We start from the raw sequence: 22,237 nt of genomic DNA on the forward strand, positions 1-22,237 counted from the left end.
CTCTGCACCGTTGATGGGCGTTCAGACGGCAGCGATCGCTCCGTCGAAGCTCGAACATCAGAACTGCGGCGGCACAACTGCAGCCCCCAAACCCTAGCTCCATTTCCCTCTCTCTCCACCCACGGCGGCGCAGAGCGAGGAAGACGGTGGCGCCGCTGGGTTCCCCTCGCCGGGGCACGCGTGCGCGCGGCTGTGGCTGTGCACGCGGCTCCGTCGAGCGGCACTCGGCGGTGCCCTTTGCGAGGCGAGGCGGGCGGGGCATTGGGCAGATCCTATATGAGTGAGGAGGACCCGCGCCGAGTCTGTGCGGCTGATGGTAGGCCTCCGCCGCCCTTACCTTCCAATCTGGGGTTACAGATACATATTTGTGGATTTTGTGCGGGTATATAGTACTGTATTTGATTTGATGGGATGGGAAGAGGACGGATTCAATCCATTACAACACCACGATTTGCGCTAGTAATTTTGCGCACAGCGAGGGTCGTGCTGGGTATTTTACAGATTTAGAATAGACGTAGGAGTCGTCGTTTCCGATCCCAACTGCGGGCTTTGTGGGTTGTTACCGAAAAAAAACTGAGAGCTTACCAAAACCCACCCTTTCCACGTTCTAGGATCCGTGTCTTTTTTTTTTTAAAAAAAATATTTATATACCTCTCCAAATCCAAAACCCAAAAGACTCCGCGCCGCTCTGTCTCACGAAACCGATATGGAGTTCCAGTACCGCGCCATCGACGAGCCCCGAAGCCGATCGCCACTGCCGCCGCCGCCAGCGGCGCCAAGTACTCCTGGCTCCGGATCGGCAGGTGAGATCCCCTATAGACCCCCTAATCCCGATCGCTTCACGGTTAATGTGAAGGATTGATCGATCTCCCTGTGTCACCTGCTTACTGCTTTTGCATTCATAAATATGCCGTACGTGCGATTTCACCAGACAGCCATCGAGGCGACGGTCCGGTAGAGCGTGTGGGGAATTCGGCCGCCGCGGCGGTTGACGGTGATGAGCTGCGGCGGCGGCAAGCGGAGAAGGCGAGGATCAGGGAGCGGATCCTCAGGGAGGAAGTGGAGAACTGGGAGCTAGAGCTGGAGGTGCGCAGTGAGTTAAGGGAGGAGATGCTGCAGCGGTCATGGCCCGTGCTCGGGCGATCGGCGACGGGATCCGATGCTCCGCCGGCGTTGTCAACCGGCATGATTACCGCCGCCGCCAAGTCATTGCAGCCTGTTGTTGCGCTTGAGGTCTGCTGTCTTTTGGCCTTTTGTGTTTGATCACGCTTTCCGTTTCTCCCTAGCTCATGCCTCACGTTTTCTGTGTCACATCATTGAGTCTTTCCGATCGAACGAAATCTATATCAGATTAAATCTCTGCCGTTGTTACTGATTTAAGATAATTTTTTTCACCCTGAGGGATTTTCAACTCGATGCATCATTTAGTCTTTTGTTGATTTGATAAGTGCTTAAAATATGCATGTTTTCCAATTGAAGCATGTATTTATGCCTAAAATATTAAAATCCACTTAGACTATGCCATTTGGATGTTTAAAGCATAAACCATAAGTGAAGCTTCTATATAACATATGAAATTGGCTGTTTCTTAAAGTAACTTTTGAATGATGAATTATTCTATAGAAGTGTTGAGCGTAAATAGTTATAAATAATAATCATGGTTAGTTGTTTGTCAAAAGTATGCCGTTCTGGTTAAGTTTATAGAATTTTGTTGTTCTATTTGGTGTGGTTTAGGTTAGTGATGCTTATAACCGCTTGCAATAGTATGCCATATAATGTTTGTTTCTGTTTGCTAGAGTATGTCATGGAGCCATGGATAGACCTATTTAGTGTAGTACTGTAGTTTATTGGTTAGTGATTAGTGATGCTTATAAACCGCTTGCAACAGTATGCCATAATTTTTTTGTTTCTGATTGCTAGAGTATGTCATGGAGCCATGGATAGACAAGACCTACTTTTTTTTACTTTGTTCATCTTCAAAAGTTCAGATAAATGTGCATGCATTGTGGGCAAACTGCGTTAGCATAAATGCAAGATAAGATTCAAGTAATTCATGTAATCTACATAAAAGAAAATTTGTGTAGGTGAAAATCATTATGCATTATTGATGCCAGTTCATTGTCCGCATTTTGGTATGGTAAAAATAAAATGATCAATGCTGAACAAGTAGCTGAGAATCATTTTGCTCATAAGCACAGTTTTGAGCGCTGGGGTGCGGTGTTGCACTATACTGCTATTGATTTTCACCTTTTTTATTATATATGCAATGATCAGAAACTGAAGAAAATAGAGTATCATATACGAAGTTTGTGCTCTCATTGTTGATACCTAAGAATTTCTTTCTAGTCAAACACCTTGCGCTGGAAAGGAGTCCACGTGAAGGAATTCTTTCTGATATTTAAATTGTGCTTTCTTTCTTCCCTAATATTTGTAAACTGCCACCATGGTCTGAACACAAATTTTGGATAACCAATTCAAAACTTTGTTGTCAGATTGTAGACTTTGCAATACATGCTGCAGATTTTAGTAGTTTTGACGCTGATGGATGTAAAGTTGCAAAACCTTGAAATGTCTAACAAAATTATCATCTGCAATATCACAATTAAAAAAAAAACTAAACAGGAATAGCTTTGTGATAAGGATGCCCACGGCATGTATACCATGTTAACTTTTACAGATCTTGTAGGAGTACAGAAAAAACTTGACGAGTTGCTCAATGTCACAATATTCATGCAATTTTGTTGTTTTTGCCCGAAAAAGCTAAGTTGTACTTCATTATGGTAAAAAAAGGAGCCAAATTTAATGATGTACCGGTGTTTTGAACATTTTTTAAGAGTTCAGTTTTCATGTGTGTTCTTAACATACAATCATGATATTCCTGTCATTATTATTTGAAGTTGCAGCTATTTTTGTTTGCTCATCTAGATGAAACTCTCATGTTGGTTGTGCAGGCCCACCCAAAATCAAACGCACTAGCAACCGCGCTGACCAAGCGGAAGAGCCCTGATCGTGGCACCGGAGCATTGTTGGTTCCAGGCAGCAAGAAGCAGAAGAGTACAACCTGCATGGTGTGTTGCATCACTGCAAACAGCAAGAAGGCCATGCAAGACCACCTCAATGGGAAGGCGCACAAGAGGAAGGTGGTGGCACTTCCGGAGTTGCCAAAGCTAGTGCCAGAGACAGAGCAGGAGAGAGGGCTCGAGGCAGGGGAGGAAGAGGCAATGGCAATGGAGACATTGGGAGATTACAAACCGAAGAAGTTCATGATGGCGACGAACGCAGGAGAGCTGAACGAAGTGGCACAGATGGACGGGTACCTCCTATGTGAGTTGTGCAATGTGCCGACAGCAGACCGTGTTACCATGATGTGCCACCTACAGGGTAGCAAGCACATCTCTAATTGCCAGAAGAAGCGTCAACCCTCCATCAAGCCATCGAATGAGGCAAAGGGTACAGTTAGTGCTGCCACTTCAGCTATTGGCAGCGCTGATCCTAAAAAGCTGGCTCTAGAGGATTTCAGTGTGCCGCTGCCACACACCGTGCGACGCTTGGAAGGATTTTTGCTCTGCGAGCTGTGTGATGTGAAGGTTCCATCGATGCATGTCATGCGTCAACACTTGTCAGGGAAGAAGCACAAGAATAAGGTGAACACCAGCTCTGATGCCTTTGTCTTGTCCACAGGTGGAAAGGAAGCGGTCAAAGTGCAGCCAGTAGACACACAGACATTTGTCATCTCTGACTTGGCAGCAAAGGTGGAAGCCCCATTGGAGAAGTCCTTGCAACCAAAGCTTGGTGATGACAGTGAGCTGCAAGAAACGACTGTGACACCAGCAAAGGAAGACGCCGCCACTGGGGACAGTGCTAAGACTGCTGGAAAGGAAATGATGAAAAGTAGTGCAACTTTTGCTGGCGCTCAGCCCAATAATGTCTCTGTTTCTAACTCGCTGACCATGGAAGTAGACAGTGTGATGCACCCTCTCTCCCAGGTGGATGGCTTCCTCGTCTGCCTGAGCTGCAACATAAAGTTACCATCTGAGACTATCATGAAGTCTCACCTGGCTGGCAAAAAGCACAAGCGCAAGATGGCACTCGCTGCACGAGGAAACAGCGACTTGTCTGTCCTTGCCACTGGGGCTGACGAGGTGCAAGACAGCATCTCAAAGACCACGAAAGCCAATGTGGAGGCAGGATTGGTGCCGTCGGTGGTGCCACAGGCAAATACTACTGCCGACGAAGAAGAAGAATCAGCCCCACTGTTAGCAACTCCACAAACGGAAAACACTGTTGCAATGGCATTGACTTCAATGGCAGTAGATCTACCAGCAGAAGCCCAACTTGCTACATGCATTGTTGAACCAGCTAAGGATTGCGAGATTACTAAGGAAGCTGAAGGAGAGCACGCAGCGCTTGCCCCTGGCAAGCCAATTAAGATCCAGGTGGAGGGCAAGGTGTTCACTGTGATGCGGCAGGAGAATGGCAGTCTCTTGTGCGAGGTGTGTGGTGTTGTATGCGACAAAGACAGCATGATTCTGCACCTCTACACCAGTGCGCATTGGAGCAAAGCCAGTCTTGCAGAGGAAAAAGAGAAGGAGCAAGCGTGCATCACTGCAGATGCAGTAGTGGACAAGGATGGCGAGGTTGGCAACATGGCAAACAAGGGTTCTGGTGGACTGAGAAGAGAAGTGGCAGTCGGTGTGTGTGATCGTAAACAACTTGAACGTTGCATGTTGACTAGTACTACTACTTGAATCTTGAGGTACTCCTATGACTATATATGGTTACATTGAACCTAGCAACATGAAAAACTGAACCAGTACATTGTCATAGTTCGCCTCTTTGCCTTTTCTGTTTTTGCTGTATTTCTGTTTGATGCATGCATGTGCAGTCATGCTGATGTTATATTGAGATGAGTAACTACTGAATGCGACTACTAAACACTACTTAATACTTAATACTACTGAACATGATATTGGTGCAGTAGCAAGTAGCATTAAGTAGAGTTGGTTTGGCTTATGATCAGAGCACGTGATAAAACTGAACGTCCGTTTCCATCTCAGAAAAGTCTGAACAGCAACATGTCTTCGATCTTGATGGAAGGGGGAAATAACAACAGAGTATTAGATACTGAACCAAAATGATTTATCCATTTTCATATCTCTATCTATCTACAAATAACAACTGAGATTGATCCCTGTCTCCCCTTCCTGGATTGCTCGCAACCCTTTGATTTTGTGTCTCTAAAACTGAATGTTGCAGAATGGCTGGACCGCTGGAGGCTGGGAAGCTGATTGTGCTGGTGGCCTTGCTCCAGCGCTGGAACTTTAACATCTTCAAGGGCTGTGAATTGAGAGGTGGATTGTGTTAGTGTTGTGGTGACAGGACAAATTAGTGTCAGCAGGGAGGATTCACCCTGGTTTTATCCTTATCATTTTTCAGTCAGATGGAGTCAATGATATATGGTTTTGAACTTGTGTTGCTCCATGCAGGTTCAAATGTGTGATTATGAATTTATCTTTGAGCCTGCAATGCTGAAATTTGTTTTCTAATTTTTTCACAGTAGAAAAATTTGTGCGCAAAGAACCAAAAGTATATGATATATTAGCAGTTGTGTGTGAGATCCAAAAGTAATATGATATCTTTGTTCTATGAAATTTCATGGCACAAAACAACCTTTTAGTTGCTGCATACTTTGGATTCTGAAATTTGTTCTACAGATAGCAGGTTGGCACAAAACAGACTTTTAGTTGCGCGAGAACAAAATGTCAATTCTGAAATTTTGTTTTCATATCTGTTGCCTGGTGTTGTTGTTGCCTTCCTAGAAAGGTTGATTCTCAACTTTTTAATGCCTGCGATAATTGTTATATTAACAGTCCATCCTGTTGTGACTTTTGTTATACTTACTACATGGCCATCAGTAAACACAGTTAAGGGTTGTACAAAAGCACCATGGAGCATGGCACTTTTCATTGTGTTGCTGAAGTTCTTATTGAGGTTATCAAGGTTTACCAATTTGTTGGCAGGAGGTGTTCCAGAGCACAGAAGGGCCCTTGAGCTAAGCAACTTTTAGGAGTCAACATTTCTCCAAAATAGATACTTGTGTGGTACTCATGAGTCATTGCTTATCTCCTTTCTTTACCTTCGAAACCACTGGATATGTTAAATTATCATCTAAGAAAATTTGTAATGTGTGTAGATAATGCATGGTCATTCTCCTTACAGAGAGCTGGTGAAGCGTGTGCCTTTCAAGTTCTACATAAATGATTTCTTGTTTCTTCATTGACTTGTAGGACCTAAATGGAACCCCTCTTTGAACTCTGCAGTTTCGAAGATGACCTTATTGTCGTTTTAGTGATGTCCGAGTACGGGATACAAAATGAACACTGAAATCTCTAGTTCACAACTACATTATACATTTGTATGCTCAGAAAGTCGTATGAGGAAGGTTTAGCAAACAGAGCATCCGAAGATAGGTGATGTTATTTCTTCTAATGCAGGAGCGCACAGAAGGATACTGATATGCATCACTGGGAAGCTCCTTGCATTGTTGAATTGGCATAATCCTTTTTAATCCTCTTCAGTGTCACCACATTGTTCATTGACATCCTTTGTTCAGGGGAGTCGCTTGAGCAGAGTAAACCCAACTCAAATATTGGTCAAAGTTAGTCGTTCAGCTTGTAGCAAGAAGCATCATCTTGTAGGAGCTGCTCAAATTTGCTGTGGCATGAACAAGGTCATGGTAGGAGATAATTCTTTGATCAACGATATCACTGTGATCAACGACAAAGCTTTTAGCCTCTCCCTTGCTCTTAAGTTTCCTTCTGATCATCAGGCAAACGCAAAGCAGAGCAGACCCAAATGCTACGGTAGCAGCAGGGTAGGTGCGGTGCCTAGTATTTTTGTGAAGCTTTCCATGGCAATGAGAAAATCCTAGACTTGGCGCGCCACATAGACCTGGATTCCCAATCAAAGATTGCATTGTGATGTTTGAGAATACACCTCCATCTACTCGTCCCGGTTGGACCAGAATCGGAATCAGAATCCTTTTTTTATATCCTGATTGCGCGTGCTTCATTAAATGCTCTCTTCATCCTAAATTATAAGATATTCTGAAAATCTTGAAGAGTTAAAGTATCTAAGTTTAATTAAAATTATAAAAAAAAATATAAAAATTTATGAAATCAAGTAGATATACTATGAATTTATTCAAATTTAAGATATTTTGACCCTCCAATATTTTTGGAACGACTTATAATTTGAGGGTCTGTTTGGTTCCCTTGCTAAATTTTAGCTAGCTAAAATTATTTTGGCTACTCTTGGGTGACTGTAACTAAATTATTTTAGCTCCTTTTAGTCAATGTGTTTAGCTACTAAAGTGACAAAAGTTTAGCTAGCTAAAATTGGCCTGAGATGGAGGGAGTATGCCCTGCTTGGAATCAAGCAAGAGCACGTCATCAGATTAGAGATAAGCCACGTCGTGTGAGACAGCATAGCAAAGATGGAGTTGCTGACACTGACAGACGCCCTCCGCCGGCTGCCGCCACAAAGCCTGGCCGTGTGCCGCTGCGTCTGCAGCGCGTGGCGTTCGCTCATCGACGGCGACGGCATGCTGCGCGACGGACCTCCTCCCGCACTCCCTGGCCGGCCTCGTCATCTGCTACTATCAGGAGTTCAAGCGCGCGATGCTCATGCTCTTCGCCCGCCCCGGCGTGGCCTCCGACGACGACTACGCCATCCCTGGCGCTGGCGACCCCCTCCAGGACCACTGCAACGGCCTCCTCTCCTGTTCTACCGCTGCGTGCTCAACCCGGCCACGGCCGGGCAGGTGCGCCACCGCCTTGCCGGAACGCGTGGCGACGGATCATCAGAACCACCTCGAATACGAGTTCCTGCATGGCGTTTGATCCCGCGGTCAGATCGTCGCATTACGACGTGGCCATGGTCCCCTACGTCGTTCCTCCCGAACCGAAAGAGGTGGTGCTATGTTGGATCCTCACTGTAGCTAGCGAACCAGTTTTGTTTTAAATAGACAATGTTGTTAAGAAAACCACTCTAGAGACAATGTTGTTAAGAAAACCTTTTCGCGATTTGGAACTAAACGGGCCCAAAAATTTTTGGTCCTGTGCTTTGCAGGCCAAAATCGACGGCCACAGCCCAGACTTCCATGCCCGCGTCCACCGCTTGCTCCTTATCCACACGCCACTCCAAACCCTAACCTGAGACTCATATTTGCCCTCTCCCGCAGCGCAGTCCCGCAGCACTCCCTCCACCGCTGCGCTCTCCTCCTCCGTGACTTCCCTCGGTCGTCGTAGATCGATGGTGCCCTCCACAGACCCGAGCTCTCCCACACTAGATTCACCTTCTCCTCTTGTTTCTTCTCCTCTAGCGCTTGAACCTTGGCCGGCCTTAGCAGCGGCTTCGACGATAAGCAGGGGGCTGACCTTAGTGGCGGCTTCGACGATGAGCAGGGGGCTTCAACCCCAGCCACCACACCATATATCTGCGGCGGGCGGCGTCACCAAGGACTTCTGGGGGGGTCCTCCCATGCAAGTCCCTTCATCTTCGGTATGGGATCCAGCAGCTACCCTAACCCACAACTGGGGTTTGACCAGCTTGACCTCAACGGCGGCGAGCAGTGGAGAGGAGACGACGTGGACCAGTACGCCGACCACCTTCGCGGAAACAACGAGCTAATGCCACCTCCCGTCCGTGTGCCCATGGGCAGGTCATCTCGGCGTCTTTCCTTCCGGCCACCTCGGCAGGCCGGTGAACCAGTCGGTTTAGGAGATGAAGGGTTCATGGATCCGCTTCCACGTGCAGGGCGTGGCGTGGGATCCACCCGACGCACGGCTACCAAGGTGCAAAGTTAAGTAGAATGTGAGAGAAAATTTTTGGGACAACGTACGAGATTGGCTATTGTTTCTTTGCTAACACCATCCTCTACCTTCTTTTCATCCAATAAAATCTTGTTCGACTATCTATTTGATCACCGCTGGGACGCCTCCTCATCTCTCTCTCTATCTAGTTTTCTCTCCCTTGCTTTCTCTCTCTTGTTCGTGCGTTGGATGGACGACTGGTATAATTCTCCTAGATCTACAGCCTAAAAGACTTTAGGTTGGGAGGAATCTATACAAGTGTTTTAAGAGACAGGAAACGGTCACGGGCGGATGTAAAATGCTTTTTGCATCTTTCTCGCGGCATTGGTACAGCACAGTACAGTACAGGCATACAGCTACAGGGTATATATAGTAACCTACGGTTGCGCATCACACATGGTTCTCGGCAGGGCTCACATTTCTTTCTAACCGACGACCGTATCATCCATCACGCGCCGGGATTCGAGATCTCACTCTGTGATTAATTGGTGACCAAATTAGACTGTACTGATCGATTCAGAGCACTTGCTGCGTTCAGTTCCTTGATGATATTTTGTTCAATGCGTCGCATCATATGCACAAGAACCGGAGAAACTAAGGCCTTGTTTAGTTCACTCCAAAAACCAAAAAATTTTCAAGATTTCCCATCACATCGAATGTTGCGGCACATGCATAAAGCATTAAATATAAATAAAAACAAAAACTAATTACACAGTTTACCTATAAATCGCGAGACGAATCTTTTGATTTTAGTTAGTTCATGATTGGACAATATTTACCACAAACAAACGAAAGTACTATAGTAGCGAAATCTAAGAGAAGCTACTTATGTCCCAAAATGGCCAGATGCATGCAATCTCCGCAATGCCACGCATGAGAGGGCCTACCAACTGTCCAACTCACTAGCTAGTATATAGTACTGTAGCAGTAGTATTTCTCCCGTGTACGGCCATGATCGACGTGCGTGGTGCCGCGCTTGATTAATAACTTAATTGTTGGTTACTAAGATAATACGATTATTTCTTACCTTGCGCGTAGCGGACCTGGCCAATCGTCCGATCGATTCTGGAGTCCAGGTGAACTGTACGGAGTCCAGTCCAGGTGCATCAGCATCACGTCCAGCTCCGCTCGCCTCACAGGTCTCCGAGAGAGAGAGAGAGAGATCAGTACTGTACTCCAACTGCTTCCCGGTTCCTCCGCCGTGATCTCGATACCCTTTTGATCAATGCCGGGCACGAGTCGCCCGGCCGGATCACGGAGCTAGTTGGTTTATTTCAAAAGTTATAATTAAGAGGATCTCCAAGAGCTTTTCTAAATCTCAATCTCTAAATCATCATTTGGAGAGCCATTTGCATAAAAATTGTTTTCTATATTTTTTTACTTTCCAACAGCTTTGCTAAATCTCATGTGCACTCTAGAGAGTCATTCTCGTCTTCTATATTTGGCTAGCGAAAAATCTAGAATATACAATGACTATATTTAGATGACCATTTAGAGAAGCTGTTGGATGGTAGTTTTTACCAAAATTGCTATTCCTAGCATTTAGAAAGAACATACAAAGTCTCTTGGAGATGCTCAAATAATACTATTCGTCCTCGTCCATTTTGTCCTCGGTGATCAATGCCTGTTTATTCAGGCCTTGTTTAGTTCGCAAAAAATTTCAAGATTCTCCGTCACATCGAATATTTAGTTGCATGCATGGAGCATTAAATATAGACGAAAATAAAAACTAATTGCACAGTTTATCTGTAATTTGTGAGATGAATTTTTTAAGTCTAATTACTATATAATTGAATAATGTTTGTCAAATAAAAACGAAAATAATACAGTTGCTAAAACCTAAAAATTTTGAAAACTAACTCCTGCCGAGCCGTCGTTTTACCACTTTACCCAGGACCCGATCGTTGCCGATCTGCTGGATCGATCGGGCCACCGAACCGAAATCCAGCAGAAAGCCCCCGCGCGCCCGCGGGCGCCGATGCGCGATATAAATATCGCTCTCCCCGCAACGGCCACCGCTTCTTCCTCGTCGTCGTCCTCCTCGTTTCGCTCACGAGAAAGAAAGCACGCGGTCCTCGCGCGATCCCCCATCCCGCTCCGCCTAAAGCCTCGCGGCGCCGGCAGCCCCCCGTGGACGGATCCACCACGAACCCTGCGGCCTCTAGATCCCTCGCCGCCGCCCCCGTCCCGTCACCGATCGAGGAGGAATCGCGCGCGCGGCCGATTGATCCGACCGATCGGTTCTTGATTGGATCGATCGGGCCGGGGCGCCCCTCGATCCCTGGCCTCCCGCTGACTGACGGGGAGCGAGAGGGCCGGGCCAATATGTGGACGAAGGGGAAGAAGAGCGGGGTTTTGGCGCCGAGGGGAATTATAAGGAAGCGGGAGTTCCCCATCCGCGCCGCAGACTACGAGCTGCTGGAGCCCGTCGGCGACGGCGCCACCGCCGTCGTGCGCCGCGCGCGCTGTCTGCCGCTGGGCGGCGAGGTCGTCGCCGTCAAGATCATGAACATGGCGCACCGCACCGAGTCCGACGTGGTACGTACCTACTTACGGGCACTTGTGTTTTCTCTAGTCATCACTCATCGATCATCAGTCGCTGGATTATATATTGAGATGATGAAACTGACTGAAACACGGGCCGTTTAAACCCGTTCGCGAAAAAATGATGAAACTGACTGGATAAATTACCCGCGCACCCAAAGTGTATTCACTAAATCATGCAAACTTTTTTATGATGTGACTATAACTGATTTGTTTTATGGTGTGGCTACCGGATTTGTTTTATCGTGTGACTAACTGATTTGTGTGCTATGCTAATTAATTATGTAAGCTTTGGAAGACACCATCTCTTCAGTAACTCGCCAGTTCTTGTAGTGGCATATATGTAAGCATACCGCCTATATATGCATCAGGTTTGGGACATGCGTAAATTGAATAAAGGTTTAGATTCACCATCAGTATCCACCGAAGAAGATCAGTATCCACCGAATAAGAGATTAAGAATTTTACTGACTTGAAAAAAAAGAAGAAGAGAAAAAACGGTTATATTAGGTACTACTCAAGAGTCAAGAAGTGTAAATATATAGCTTGGCTCACTCGCTTTGTTTTGTTTTGCAGAACAATGCCTCAGAGGAAGTGAAGACCATGATTATGATTAATCATCCAAACCTTCTTAGCGCCTACTGCTCCTTCACAGAAGGTGAAGCCCTGTGGATCGTAATGCCCTACATGGCTGGAGGTTCATGCTACCACTTGATGAAGTCTTCGTATCCCAAAGGATTCGACGACGAGAACTTCATCGCGTTCGTGCTGCGCGAAACCCTGAAAGGTTTAGAATACCTTCACGAGAATGGTCACATACACCGGGATGTAAAGGTATGGATCCTTTGCCATTGCGCGCCTCACTACGGCTATGCATTAGTTAACCGATTAAAATAAGAAGGGATTTGATTTGTATGTATAATTTTACAATAAAAAAGCATTTAATTTGTTTCATCGTGCATGAACATAGGCTGGAAACATATTGCTTGATCAAGATAAAGGAGTCAAACTATCGGATTTTGGAGTTACCGCCAGCCTTTATGATTCGATAATCAATAGACATGGCAAAAGGAAGACCCTTGTTGGGACGCCTTGTTGGTAGCAAAATATCACAATTTATAAATTATTCAACTACAATATAATGCATTTTATATTTTTCTTACATCCTAACATTGCTCTCCACTTCTTCTTCTTCTTTTCCTTCAAAGGATGGCCCCTGAAGTTATGGAGCAAAAGGATTACGATTTCAAGTATATCTTATTACCTTTGTTATTGTCATCATATATATGGTAACAATTAAGTATAGTTGTTGATTTTTTTACTTTGTCCTAATACAATTGCAGGGCAGATATTTGGTCATTTGGCATTACTGCACTTGAACTTGCTATTGGCCATGCACCATTTTCTAGCCAACCTCCAGCAAAGGTATTGCATTAATTTAGTCTATATTATTCCATTATAATTATGTGCTCAACTGAGGTTTATAAAATGCCATGTAGGTTTTTCTCATGACGTTGCAACATGCCCCTCCATCACTTCATAACACAAAGGAGAAGAAGTTCACAGATGTATGCTTTTAAAATATTTTCTAGAAAATTAATTATTCGTGACTATTGATTCATTTCTTGCCTTGTTTTGTAGTCTTTTAAGAGTATGATTGCCACTTGTCTCATTAAAGACCCAACAAAGAGACCACCTGCAAAAAAGCTATTAAAGCACCCATTTTTCAAAAGAGCAAAGTCAGACCATAATGTTGTGAAATGTATGCTAAATAAATTGCCATCATTGGCTGAGCGGATGCAATTTATAAAGGTAAAAGTAATGTTTTCTATATAGATATGATTTTGTAGGTTGTTGTGATTATATATATTTTAAACAGGAAAATGAAGCGTTGCAAGCAGATAAAAAACCTCTTGATAATTGCAAAGAGAAAGCATCACAGGTAAATACATATTCTTATTATTATTTTTATATAATATACTTCTAGTTTTCTTTAAAGTTCTAATAACTTGTCATTCAACACTGATGTTTTAACTAAAATAGAGTACATAGTGAAGTGGGATGTGTTAAGTGAAAGCTTACTAATTAAAGTTATGATCCATCCATGGATGATGTGACAATATTATAAGTACAAATAATGTTCTATTAGATGTTATATATCAATTCTCACTATAAAACTTTGATGAAACAGGAAGAATATAGAAGAGGTGTGAGCGAATGGAATTTTGATATTGCAGACTTAAAAGCACAAGCGGCATTGGTACGTGCATAATCACTAAGTAAAGTTTTGAAATAATGTCTATATTTTGTATTTGCATGTGACTAAACTTTTGTTTAATTGCAGTACCCCGATGAGAATGAAGCGGAAGACTTTTTACGGTTTCTATTTGAACTTGACATTGTTGATGAAACTACCCAGTTAAAAGATATTAGAGCACAAAGTCACTCTATAAATGATGATAAAATGGTAATATAATTTTAAGTGGTTTCATAGTGACTTATTATTACTAGACAACATAATTCATTTAGTAACAAATGAAGCTGCATTCACAGAATGTTGGTGATGATGGCTCAGGAAAATCAAATTCAACAAGTCCGATGTCTTTATCTCAAAGGTTGGTTTTTATTTAGATATATCTGCATGTTGTGTTAGTTGTCTATCAATTATACCAACAATTTTTACTTGGCTATATCATATATGATTTGTTTACATGAATATAAACAAGTTTATTTCTATATACTCTTGCAATAACATATTCTTGTTTATCAAAAATGTCTTTAGGGGTTGGTTGTTTATATGTGTATGTTTGATTTAATTGCACATGAGTAAATTATTTCATCTAAGGTATAGTTAGACATGTTTTTGCCTAACATAAATTGCCTCTATCAGTGTGAAACAGCTTGATAAAGGAAGTCCTAATGACCTTGTGCGCAGTGAGTCATTTGAAATTCATTCCATATCACCTGCTAAGCAACTGACAAGAGCAGGCACGTTTTAAATTCTTTACCCTCAAAGTAAAAGTTTCACACATATAGTTATATATACAAACAACTTTATTAATGTACCATAACATGTACTATATGCTTTTATTGAAATTTATATGTATTTTTTATTTATATATTCAATTGTATTGATTAGAGATATAAGAATAAATTTAGTTGCCATATACAATAAGATGAATATGGTGTTGTGTATTGGGCAGTTTCTACTTGCAAAGATGTTGATGAATATTTAGAGAAAACAGCTTTTCAGAAGGGTCGTTTCAAGGTGATACATGATTATAGCAAGGTGCAATTCTATAACTTAAATATTGTGTTTCCTATCATAAATGTTGCTTTTTTATACTATTACATTATTATATAATGATATTTTTGGTTATTAATGATTAGACCTTTAAGATAATTAATTAACTAATATAGTCTTAAAACTTAATTTTCTTGGTGGTGTTTCATACTAGCTTACATCTTCAATGCAAAATTGAAAAGTTTGTTAGCGATTACTAATCTTATATTATAATTAGTTAATTTAGTATTCTGTAATATGTACCCATAAATTAAGAACTTGCTATTAGTCTCACAATCATACATGTTGTCATCCATATATTCGATGGTTCAGCCATGCTATGTGTGACCCAACTTTTGTATGCATGGGAGTAACAATAACTCTAGAATTTGCAAAGCTTTTGCATGATTGCATCCCATCTTGCTATAACTTTTGGGAAACCATTTGATAATATCTTGATGTTGTATGTTAAAAATGTCATACCTGTCTCAAACTTGCATTTCACATTAAAATTGTGGTTCAAATATTTTTTGAGGTAGATTGAAGGAGCAACACCAAGAGAGAAGGAGTTATTAGAACGTATCAGTAGTTTAGAGCAAATGTAAGTCTATGATTTTTCGACTGAGTTATTATTATGACTAGTAAGATATTTTAATAATCATCTAACTAACTTTTTATCATTATAGGCTTCTTGCTACCCAAGATGAAGTTGAGAGGCTAAAAGCAAAGGGTAAATGTACTATAATGCTCTATAGTAGCACTACTTTGAATCATCACTAATTCATTTGTGTTATATTATTTACCAGAGTCAAAAGGAGCAGAAGGATGTTCGCAACAACAATAGTAGTGAAGTATTAACTTCATTTGTTACCTAGGTGATGCTTGTAATGATAGAAAACAACTATAGTATGTTTTAACCACAAAAGAGTTCACTGAGTTGATTTGGTGGACTATCTCCTAGAAATCATTTGTGCATTATGTATTATTTTTCAAATATTTGTTAGATATTTTCTACTCCCTCGTTCCAAAATAAGTGATCTTTTAGTTTCATCTTAAGTCAAACCATTTAAAGTTTGGCCAAGTTTATACAAAAAGGTACTAAGTTTTATGATACCAAATAAGTGTTTTCAGATTTATCATAAAATATATTTTCATATTCTACCTATTCGGTGTCGTAAATATTAATGTTCTTTCCTATAAATTTGGCCAGCCTTAAAATTGTTTTATCTAGGACAAATCTAAAACATCACTTATTTTGGGATGGAGGGAGTATCTTAGATGGATTTATAAATTAGATTTGTTTTATATGACGGTCAAGTGTTATGGCATGTGATGCTTTTGTACTTGATAATATGGATGTACAAATCTCAAAGCAGGATTGGTGTACGGTAGCACAAGTTACACGTAGGTTGTTGGCCTATGAAGATAACTTAGTATTTTTTATATACCATTGTCATATAGTTGTGTTTGTACTTTGTTGAACTTGGATGGTGTATGTTTTATCCTTAAAATAATGAAACATGTTGTATAATTCATCGTTTCATTATTTTGGTTCTAAACTTCGTTTACACTTTTGTTATTAAACCAATTTGACACAATCCCATATCTATCAGCACAGTTTCAACGCACAACAAACTTGTGTGAATTTGTTTAAAACATGTTTCATTATGTTTTAATAAACATATTTTAAGTTATTATATTGCTTTAAAAGTGGATTTACATAAATTATGTCTGAAGAGTATAAAAACTAACTTTTTATGCATGCTATATACTAATACAACTTGTGAATAGTCTTGTTAAAATGAAAGTTTTTTTTGTTATAGATAAGACTAATACTCCCTTCATTTCAAATTATAAGTTGTTCTGTCTTTTTTATATACATAGCTTTCACTATGAATCTAGATATACACTATGTCTAGATATATAGATTTTACTATCTATTTGGAAAAGCTGGGACGACTATATAATTTTCTGTTTGAGAAAATATGATTTTGCCTTAGCGGAAAGAAAAAAGAAGTTGAAGAAGCCATGGGCATTCTAAAAATTTTGCTTGTAAATGAACCCACTATCCACTTATAATCTTGGAATCCAAATGCGTTAGATTATTATTATTATTTATAAGGATAAAACGGTCGGAAACGGAATTACAATATAGAAAACGAACACGAGCGGTTCGGAATATTTCTATATTTTAGCAATTAAATAGTAAAAAAAATGATTGAAAATGGTTGTGAAACCAGCTAAATTGGATAAATTTTTATGTTTGATAAAATTCAAAAACGATATCATAATATAGAAAATAGTTTCATAATATAGAAAACGAAAACGGTCGGTTCGAAATATTTCCGTTCTATTTTCATTCTTAATTATTTAGCAGTCATAATCCAGGAATCTACATACGTTAGATTATTGTTCCCTTGTTCCCATACTATAAGTTCTCGACGGGGTAAGCTGGGTTAAAATAAAATTCAGACTAGGCTTAACCAAAAGGAGTATAAATTGTTGGACTGGCAACATTTCTACTTTGGACCTTACTGGCCGGGCCGCATTCCTGCCCAACCATGGGCTAACCGCAACACTGCACGACTCTGCTGCAGAACGGGAGCGGCAGCCCAAAACGAAAGGAGAAATCGGCAAGGCACGCGTTGCCCGTGCGCCGGGGCCCAAAAATAGGGGAGCCCCACGTGATCCGCCGCGCAAGCTGGGCCACGGGGTGTCGCGGGCGGGCACGCGCCGCTTCCGCGACCACCCCGGCATCCGCGGAGCCTGCCCTGCCCCTGCCCCTGCCCCTGCCCCTGCGCTGCGCTGCCCACCGCTCCTCCGCCTGCTCCGGCCTCAGCTAAAACCGATGGGTGGTGGGAGCCGAGCCCTTTCCCTCTCCTCCCTCTGCGCCACCACCCTCGCCGCCGCCAAGCCCCCGCAGCACCCTTTCCCCTTCGCCCCGGCCAGCCGCGCGCTCCCCCACCGCCTCGCCGCCGCCATGTCGTCCTCGTCCTCCCCGACCCCCGCTGCGCCCGCCGCATCGGGCGACGCCGGGGCCCCGGCGCCTTCGGCGTCCAACGCCATCGACTTCCTCACGCTCTGCTACCGCCTCAAGGTGAGCGCCCCCCGTCTAGTCGCTTCGCATTTCCGCGGGCCGGCTTAGTTGGATGGAGATGTGTGTGACGGTGGATGTGATTGCAGACGACCAAAAGGGCGGGCTGGGTGAAGCGCGGGGTGCAGGGGCCCGAGTCGGTGGCCGACCACATGTACAGGATGGGCGTCATGGCGCTCGTCGCGGCCGATCTACCCGGCGTCGACCGCGACAGGTGACCCTGCCCGTTTGCTCTCCATTGTCCAGTCTCTAGCTCGGCAGTATGTAACCTTCTTATGGTTCAGTTTTTATTCACTTGTTTATTTCTCCCTTCAATTACAGGTGTGTCAAGATGGCCATTGTGCACGACATTGCAGAAGGTATGGTCTCAAAAGACTTCGTCTAGATAGCTTCGCTGAATTTTCGGGCTTTGTGTGAGACGAGGGATGTGAAATTGTGAATGTATGAAAGATGTTGGTAGATGGTAACTAGACCACTTGAATGTTGAAACCAGTAGGATGTACGTTCAAGTACTCCTGCCATGATGAGTTGCTTATTTGGCCTATGCTGTAGGTTTAGTCAAAGTGTGAAACAATGTCTGGATTTTCCTATCTTCATATATTTCATTTTGTTTCAGAAGCAGACAATAATATGACACTCAGACTCAGCTTAAAAAAAAAATCAGTGAGAATGAACACACGATTATGCCTTGCATATATATACGTATACTCCTGCTGCTGTTCCTAAGCAGGCTAGCCTGTTACTGGCACTAATTGCCTACGAAGATGCGGGTTTAGTTGACTCATTTCAACTTTTGCTTTTTGGTGCTCCAGCAATTGTTGGTGACATCACCCCTTCTGATGGTGTACCCAAGGAAGAGAAGAGCCGCAGGGAGAAAGAAGCATTGGACCATATGTGCGAGGTGCTTGGTGGAGGTTCAAGAGGTGAATGCCAAAACTTGCAATTGTAATACATTAACACTTTATGCTGTAGGTAATTAGGCATCTTAGGTTGTTACCACAAATCGTCTTTTCACGATATGTAGTTATATGAAATGAACTTGATGCTGTTGCGAACTGACATCAACTTTCTAGATTACACAATAGTTTAGACTTAGTGCTTCCAGTATGTGTGCATAGTGCCACAGTTCCTAAAGAAAAAAGAATAATATGTGGATGTCAATGAATTTTTTTGAATACAATATTATAGTAGTTGCATGTAATATCATTCCAGCTCTATTTTTTCTTTTACCCTTGAATAGATATCCACCTGCTATTATTATTTCTTAGATGGTCATTTTGCCACACGACACTTTTAACTTCCACCAGGGAAGCAGATCAGTACCTGGCAATTATTTTATAGAAATTCAGTGGACAGCTTGTGTTCTTATTTTTTTATACATAGTTTAGATAACCCTTGAACAATTCTGGGAGCATTCAGATCCCTTAAGTGTCAAGGAAACTCTTGACAACTTAAAATCATTCTCAGACTCTTTTCGGAGAACTGTTCTTTACACTTCTTCTTTTCTTTTTATAAGGTGTATTAGGTTTGAGAATTTCTTTCAAAGATATGCTTGGTCCAATAATTTCCCTTATGATATATGGATATATTATCAATTACTACAAAACCTGTTTCACTAAAAGGCATGTAAAATACTGAAATGTGAGTCTATTAATGTATCTTTTATGCACTAAATATACAAATATTTTGATTAGTTTCATTGACTTTTTTTAATCCTATTATGCCCTACATTTTGAAATGGAGGTTGTAAAGATAAGGAATACTTCTGTAGAAGCCAAAACTGAAGAGTTTATGTTCAACAAATGTTGATGCCTATGATTTTTGGAACATGATATTGTACTAAATGGTGATAATATTATTCCATCTCTAATGATTTTCTACCTTGAAGCATTGTGGATCCTTCTTTTACTCAAATGGCTATCATAACATCCAACATTTTTTCCCTGAGAGTTCCACATCATAGAAATCAAGTGTTCTGCTTGTGTTCTCATTATTCAAAACAGTAACTATTAAAAATTATTGGAGAGGGCCAGCATCCCTTGCTTACATGTGACGTTTACCTTTTAGAACTCAAAAAAGTCAAATCTCAGCAGCCTTTTGGAAACAGTTCTTCATGCAGCATAAAGGATGTTCTCTGTACAGGCCAGACTAAAGAGTCCATGTGATCTTCAACATGTCATATATATTAAATACTTGCCTTTATCTGCATGCTGTTGTTTTGCAGCACAAGAAATTCGTGAACTTTGGATGGAGTATGAGGAGAATGCGTCTTTGGAAGCAAAGGTTGTCAAAGATTTTGACAAGGTACAGTTTCATATTTCAATCAGTTGGTGGCATGATGGAAACGTCTGTCTGAAGCTATCAAATGGTAGTTCTTGTGATCATTTAACAGGCAATGCCATATAACTGGCAGGGTGTTTAACTACTGTAAACAATCATTATGATTTATGACCCTAACCTGTGGCTCCATCTTCTTCCTTTTCCTTTACATGCTGTAATCTTTTGTTGCTCTGTTATATTTTCAGATTGAGATGATACTTCAAGCTCTGGAGTATGAGAAGGGTGAGTTCATACTGGTGCTTGAATATTTGAACTATTGTTTTCCCATGCACAGTAGCTATAAAGTACAAACCACAAATATTAAAATGCATTCATCAAGTATTCCTGTTGAATAACCAAATAAATGTATATAGTTATCATCAGCTTACATTTCAAATATAGCACATATTTTCCTTTGCATCATTTGTGCTTACATAATTATTCAATTTGCTCCACAGCCTTCTGGGTGTGAGAAGTAATACATATAATCAATATCCTATCACTTAACACCTGGTACACTCCTTGTTGATCATGAGATGGGGTTAACAGTATCACACTTATGCGGTTATGCCTATGTGTTTGAAAATTTTCAGAGCAAGAACGAGACCTTGAAGAATTCTTCCAATCAACAGCAGGTGTGATTTCTTTATCTTTTTCTCTTTCCGTTATGTTCTTCTCAATTTTCATGAGCATCCAGCACATAAAATTGAACAATTAATCTAAGCTGAGAAGTCCGTTCATCTTTTTTTCATTCTTACACTTGAAATATGTTTTTCTGAGATAATATAAACATTCATCATAAATTCAGAACATATTAGTGCCTGAATGGTTATTGTTAGTTGAAACTAGACATTCTTTTATCATTAAGTGATGCATGCCTATGTCTTTTTATGTTTTTGTTTTATCAATCATGTGCTTGTGCTCAATCTCTTCAAGTTCACAACGTACTAATTTTTCCATAGTATTAGGCTATTAGCATCAGAATGGTTGTAACAAAAAAAAACATATTTTCTCCCACTTAATTCCCATGCAGGCAAATTTCAGACAGACATGGGAAAAGCATGGGCAGCGGAGATTGCATCGAGAAGAAAAACTAAGTGATCAAAATATCAAATGACACTCATTTTGGCACGTTGGTTTGAAGACAACTTGCTGGCACAGCATTTCTGTTGAACTTTGCTTTTACTAGACGATACTTCAAGGTGGCACTGAGACGTAGGCTTACCTTGGGAAAAATGAACTTCACCACATTTCTTGGTTCTGCTCTGATCCTGAGGCATATTGGGCTTGCGATACCACTGTACCAGGGCTCCAGATAAGCCACTTGGGTAAGGAGTTATATTGGTTGTAGCCTGTAGGTGCTCCTGTCACGAGCAATTAGCTGGATCCAACGTGAATCAGCACCATCTCGTGGTGATGTAAAATCCTACTTCTTGAATCACTGTACCATTACCGTTTCCTCTTGTTAATCCAGTTTCATGGTTTCGGCCATTTTTACATTTAATTGTGCTATTATTTTCAAGCATAATGAACCTGAATCTATTTTGGTTGTTGATGATGACCTGAAAGTGCATTCATATTTACATAGTACAATACAATGCTGAAGCTTACGGGAAGTGACCATTTCTTGCAATGAGGTATACTGGCATGTTGGAAACACGCTGTCCGGCACCCTGCTTCGCGTGCCTCGTCGCTTGTTCAAAAGGCAGGCGCTGGCCCCTGATAGTTTTGGTGTAGTGCCAAAACCACTTGAATTGCGTGTATCCAAATCCAAGTTATGACTGCAACTCCCAATCGACATCTGAAAGGCTGATAGATGCACGTTTGGCTCTCATTGATAACAGGGGAAATAGAATGCATCCAAATTATGATTGCAACTTCCAATCGACACCTGACAGGCTGAGAGATGCACGTTTGGCGCTCAATGATAACGGGGGAAATATACAGTGCAAACCTGATAACGACCCACTTCCAATCCAACGGCCCTGAAACGACGAAATACCCGGCGAGAGCTATGGTTCACGGCTTCACGCATGTTCATTCACTGAGATTGTTGCAGTGAATTGACATGATTGAACCAAGCTAAAGCAGCTTGGGAAATGGGATGTCTGCTTGAACAATATA

At 41.9% G+C, this 22,237-nt stretch overlaps 3 protein-coding genes across 8 annotated transcripts; all 3 read left to right on the forward strand.

Annotated features, from left to right (window-relative positions):
- Nucleotides 81-5,628, forward strand: LOC8077616. 2 transcript variants are annotated; one of them, XM_002451609.2, is made up of 4 exons: nt 323-803; nt 932-1,233; nt 2,952-4,756; nt 5,257-5,628. In XM_002451609.2, the coding sequence occupies exons 1-3, from the start codon at nt 707-709 to the stop codon at nt 4,746-4,748; spliced, it is 2,196 nt and encodes a 731-aa protein (XP_002451654.2). In that variant the 5' UTR covers nt 323-706; the 3' UTR covers nt 4,749-4,756; nt 5,257-5,628. The 2 variants fall into 2 exon arrangements, with proteins under 2 accessions (XP_002451655.2, XP_002451654.2); XM_002451610.2 differs by lacking the exons at nt 323-803; nt 932-1,233 and adding an exon at nt 81-316.
- LOC8077618 (serine/threonine-protein kinase BLUS1) lies at nt 10,907-16,007 on the forward strand. 5 transcript variants are annotated; one of them, XM_021458806.1, is made up of 16 exons: nt 10,907-11,411; nt 11,994-12,251; nt 12,388-12,515; nt 12,626-12,667; nt 12,761-12,842; nt 12,917-12,985; nt 13,059-13,229; nt 13,297-13,359; nt 13,609-13,677; nt 13,762-13,884; nt 13,971-14,032; nt 14,308-14,405; nt 14,621-14,706; nt 15,240-15,301; nt 15,387-15,430; nt 15,507-16,007. In XM_021458806.1, the coding sequence occupies exons 1-16, from the start codon at nt 11,199-11,201 to the stop codon at nt 15,542-15,544; spliced, it is 1,608 nt and encodes a 535-aa protein (XP_021314481.1). In that variant the 5' UTR covers nt 10,907-11,198; the 3' UTR covers nt 15,545-16,007. The 5 variants fall into 5 exon arrangements, 2 of the variants coding, with proteins under 2 accessions (XP_021314481.1, XP_021314482.1); XM_021458807.1 differs by having other exon boundaries at nt 14,308-14,378; nt 14,618-14,706; XR_002452067.1 differs by lacking the exon at nt 15,507-16,007 and having other exon boundaries at nt 15,236-15,301; nt 15,387-15,407.
- On the forward strand, nt 17,482-21,666 carry LOC110435096 (HD domain-containing protein 2 homolog). The gene is made up of 8 exons (XM_021460462.1): nt 17,482-17,797; nt 17,884-18,008; nt 18,116-18,153; nt 18,607-18,717; nt 20,019-20,098; nt 20,320-20,356; nt 20,707-20,748; nt 21,147-21,666. The coding sequence occupies exons 1-8, from the start codon at nt 17,549-17,551 to the stop codon at nt 21,212-21,214; spliced, it is 750 nt and encodes a 249-aa protein (XP_021316137.1). The 5' UTR covers nt 17,482-17,548; the 3' UTR covers nt 21,215-21,666.

Source organism: Sorghum bicolor, chromosome 4 (assembly GCF_000003195.3).
Source record: "Sorghum bicolor cultivar BTx623 chromosome 4, Sorghum_bicolor_NCBIv3, whole genome shotgun sequence".
Classification (NCBI taxonomy): domain Eukaryota; kingdom Viridiplantae; phylum Streptophyta; class Magnoliopsida; order Poales; family Poaceae; genus Sorghum; species Sorghum bicolor.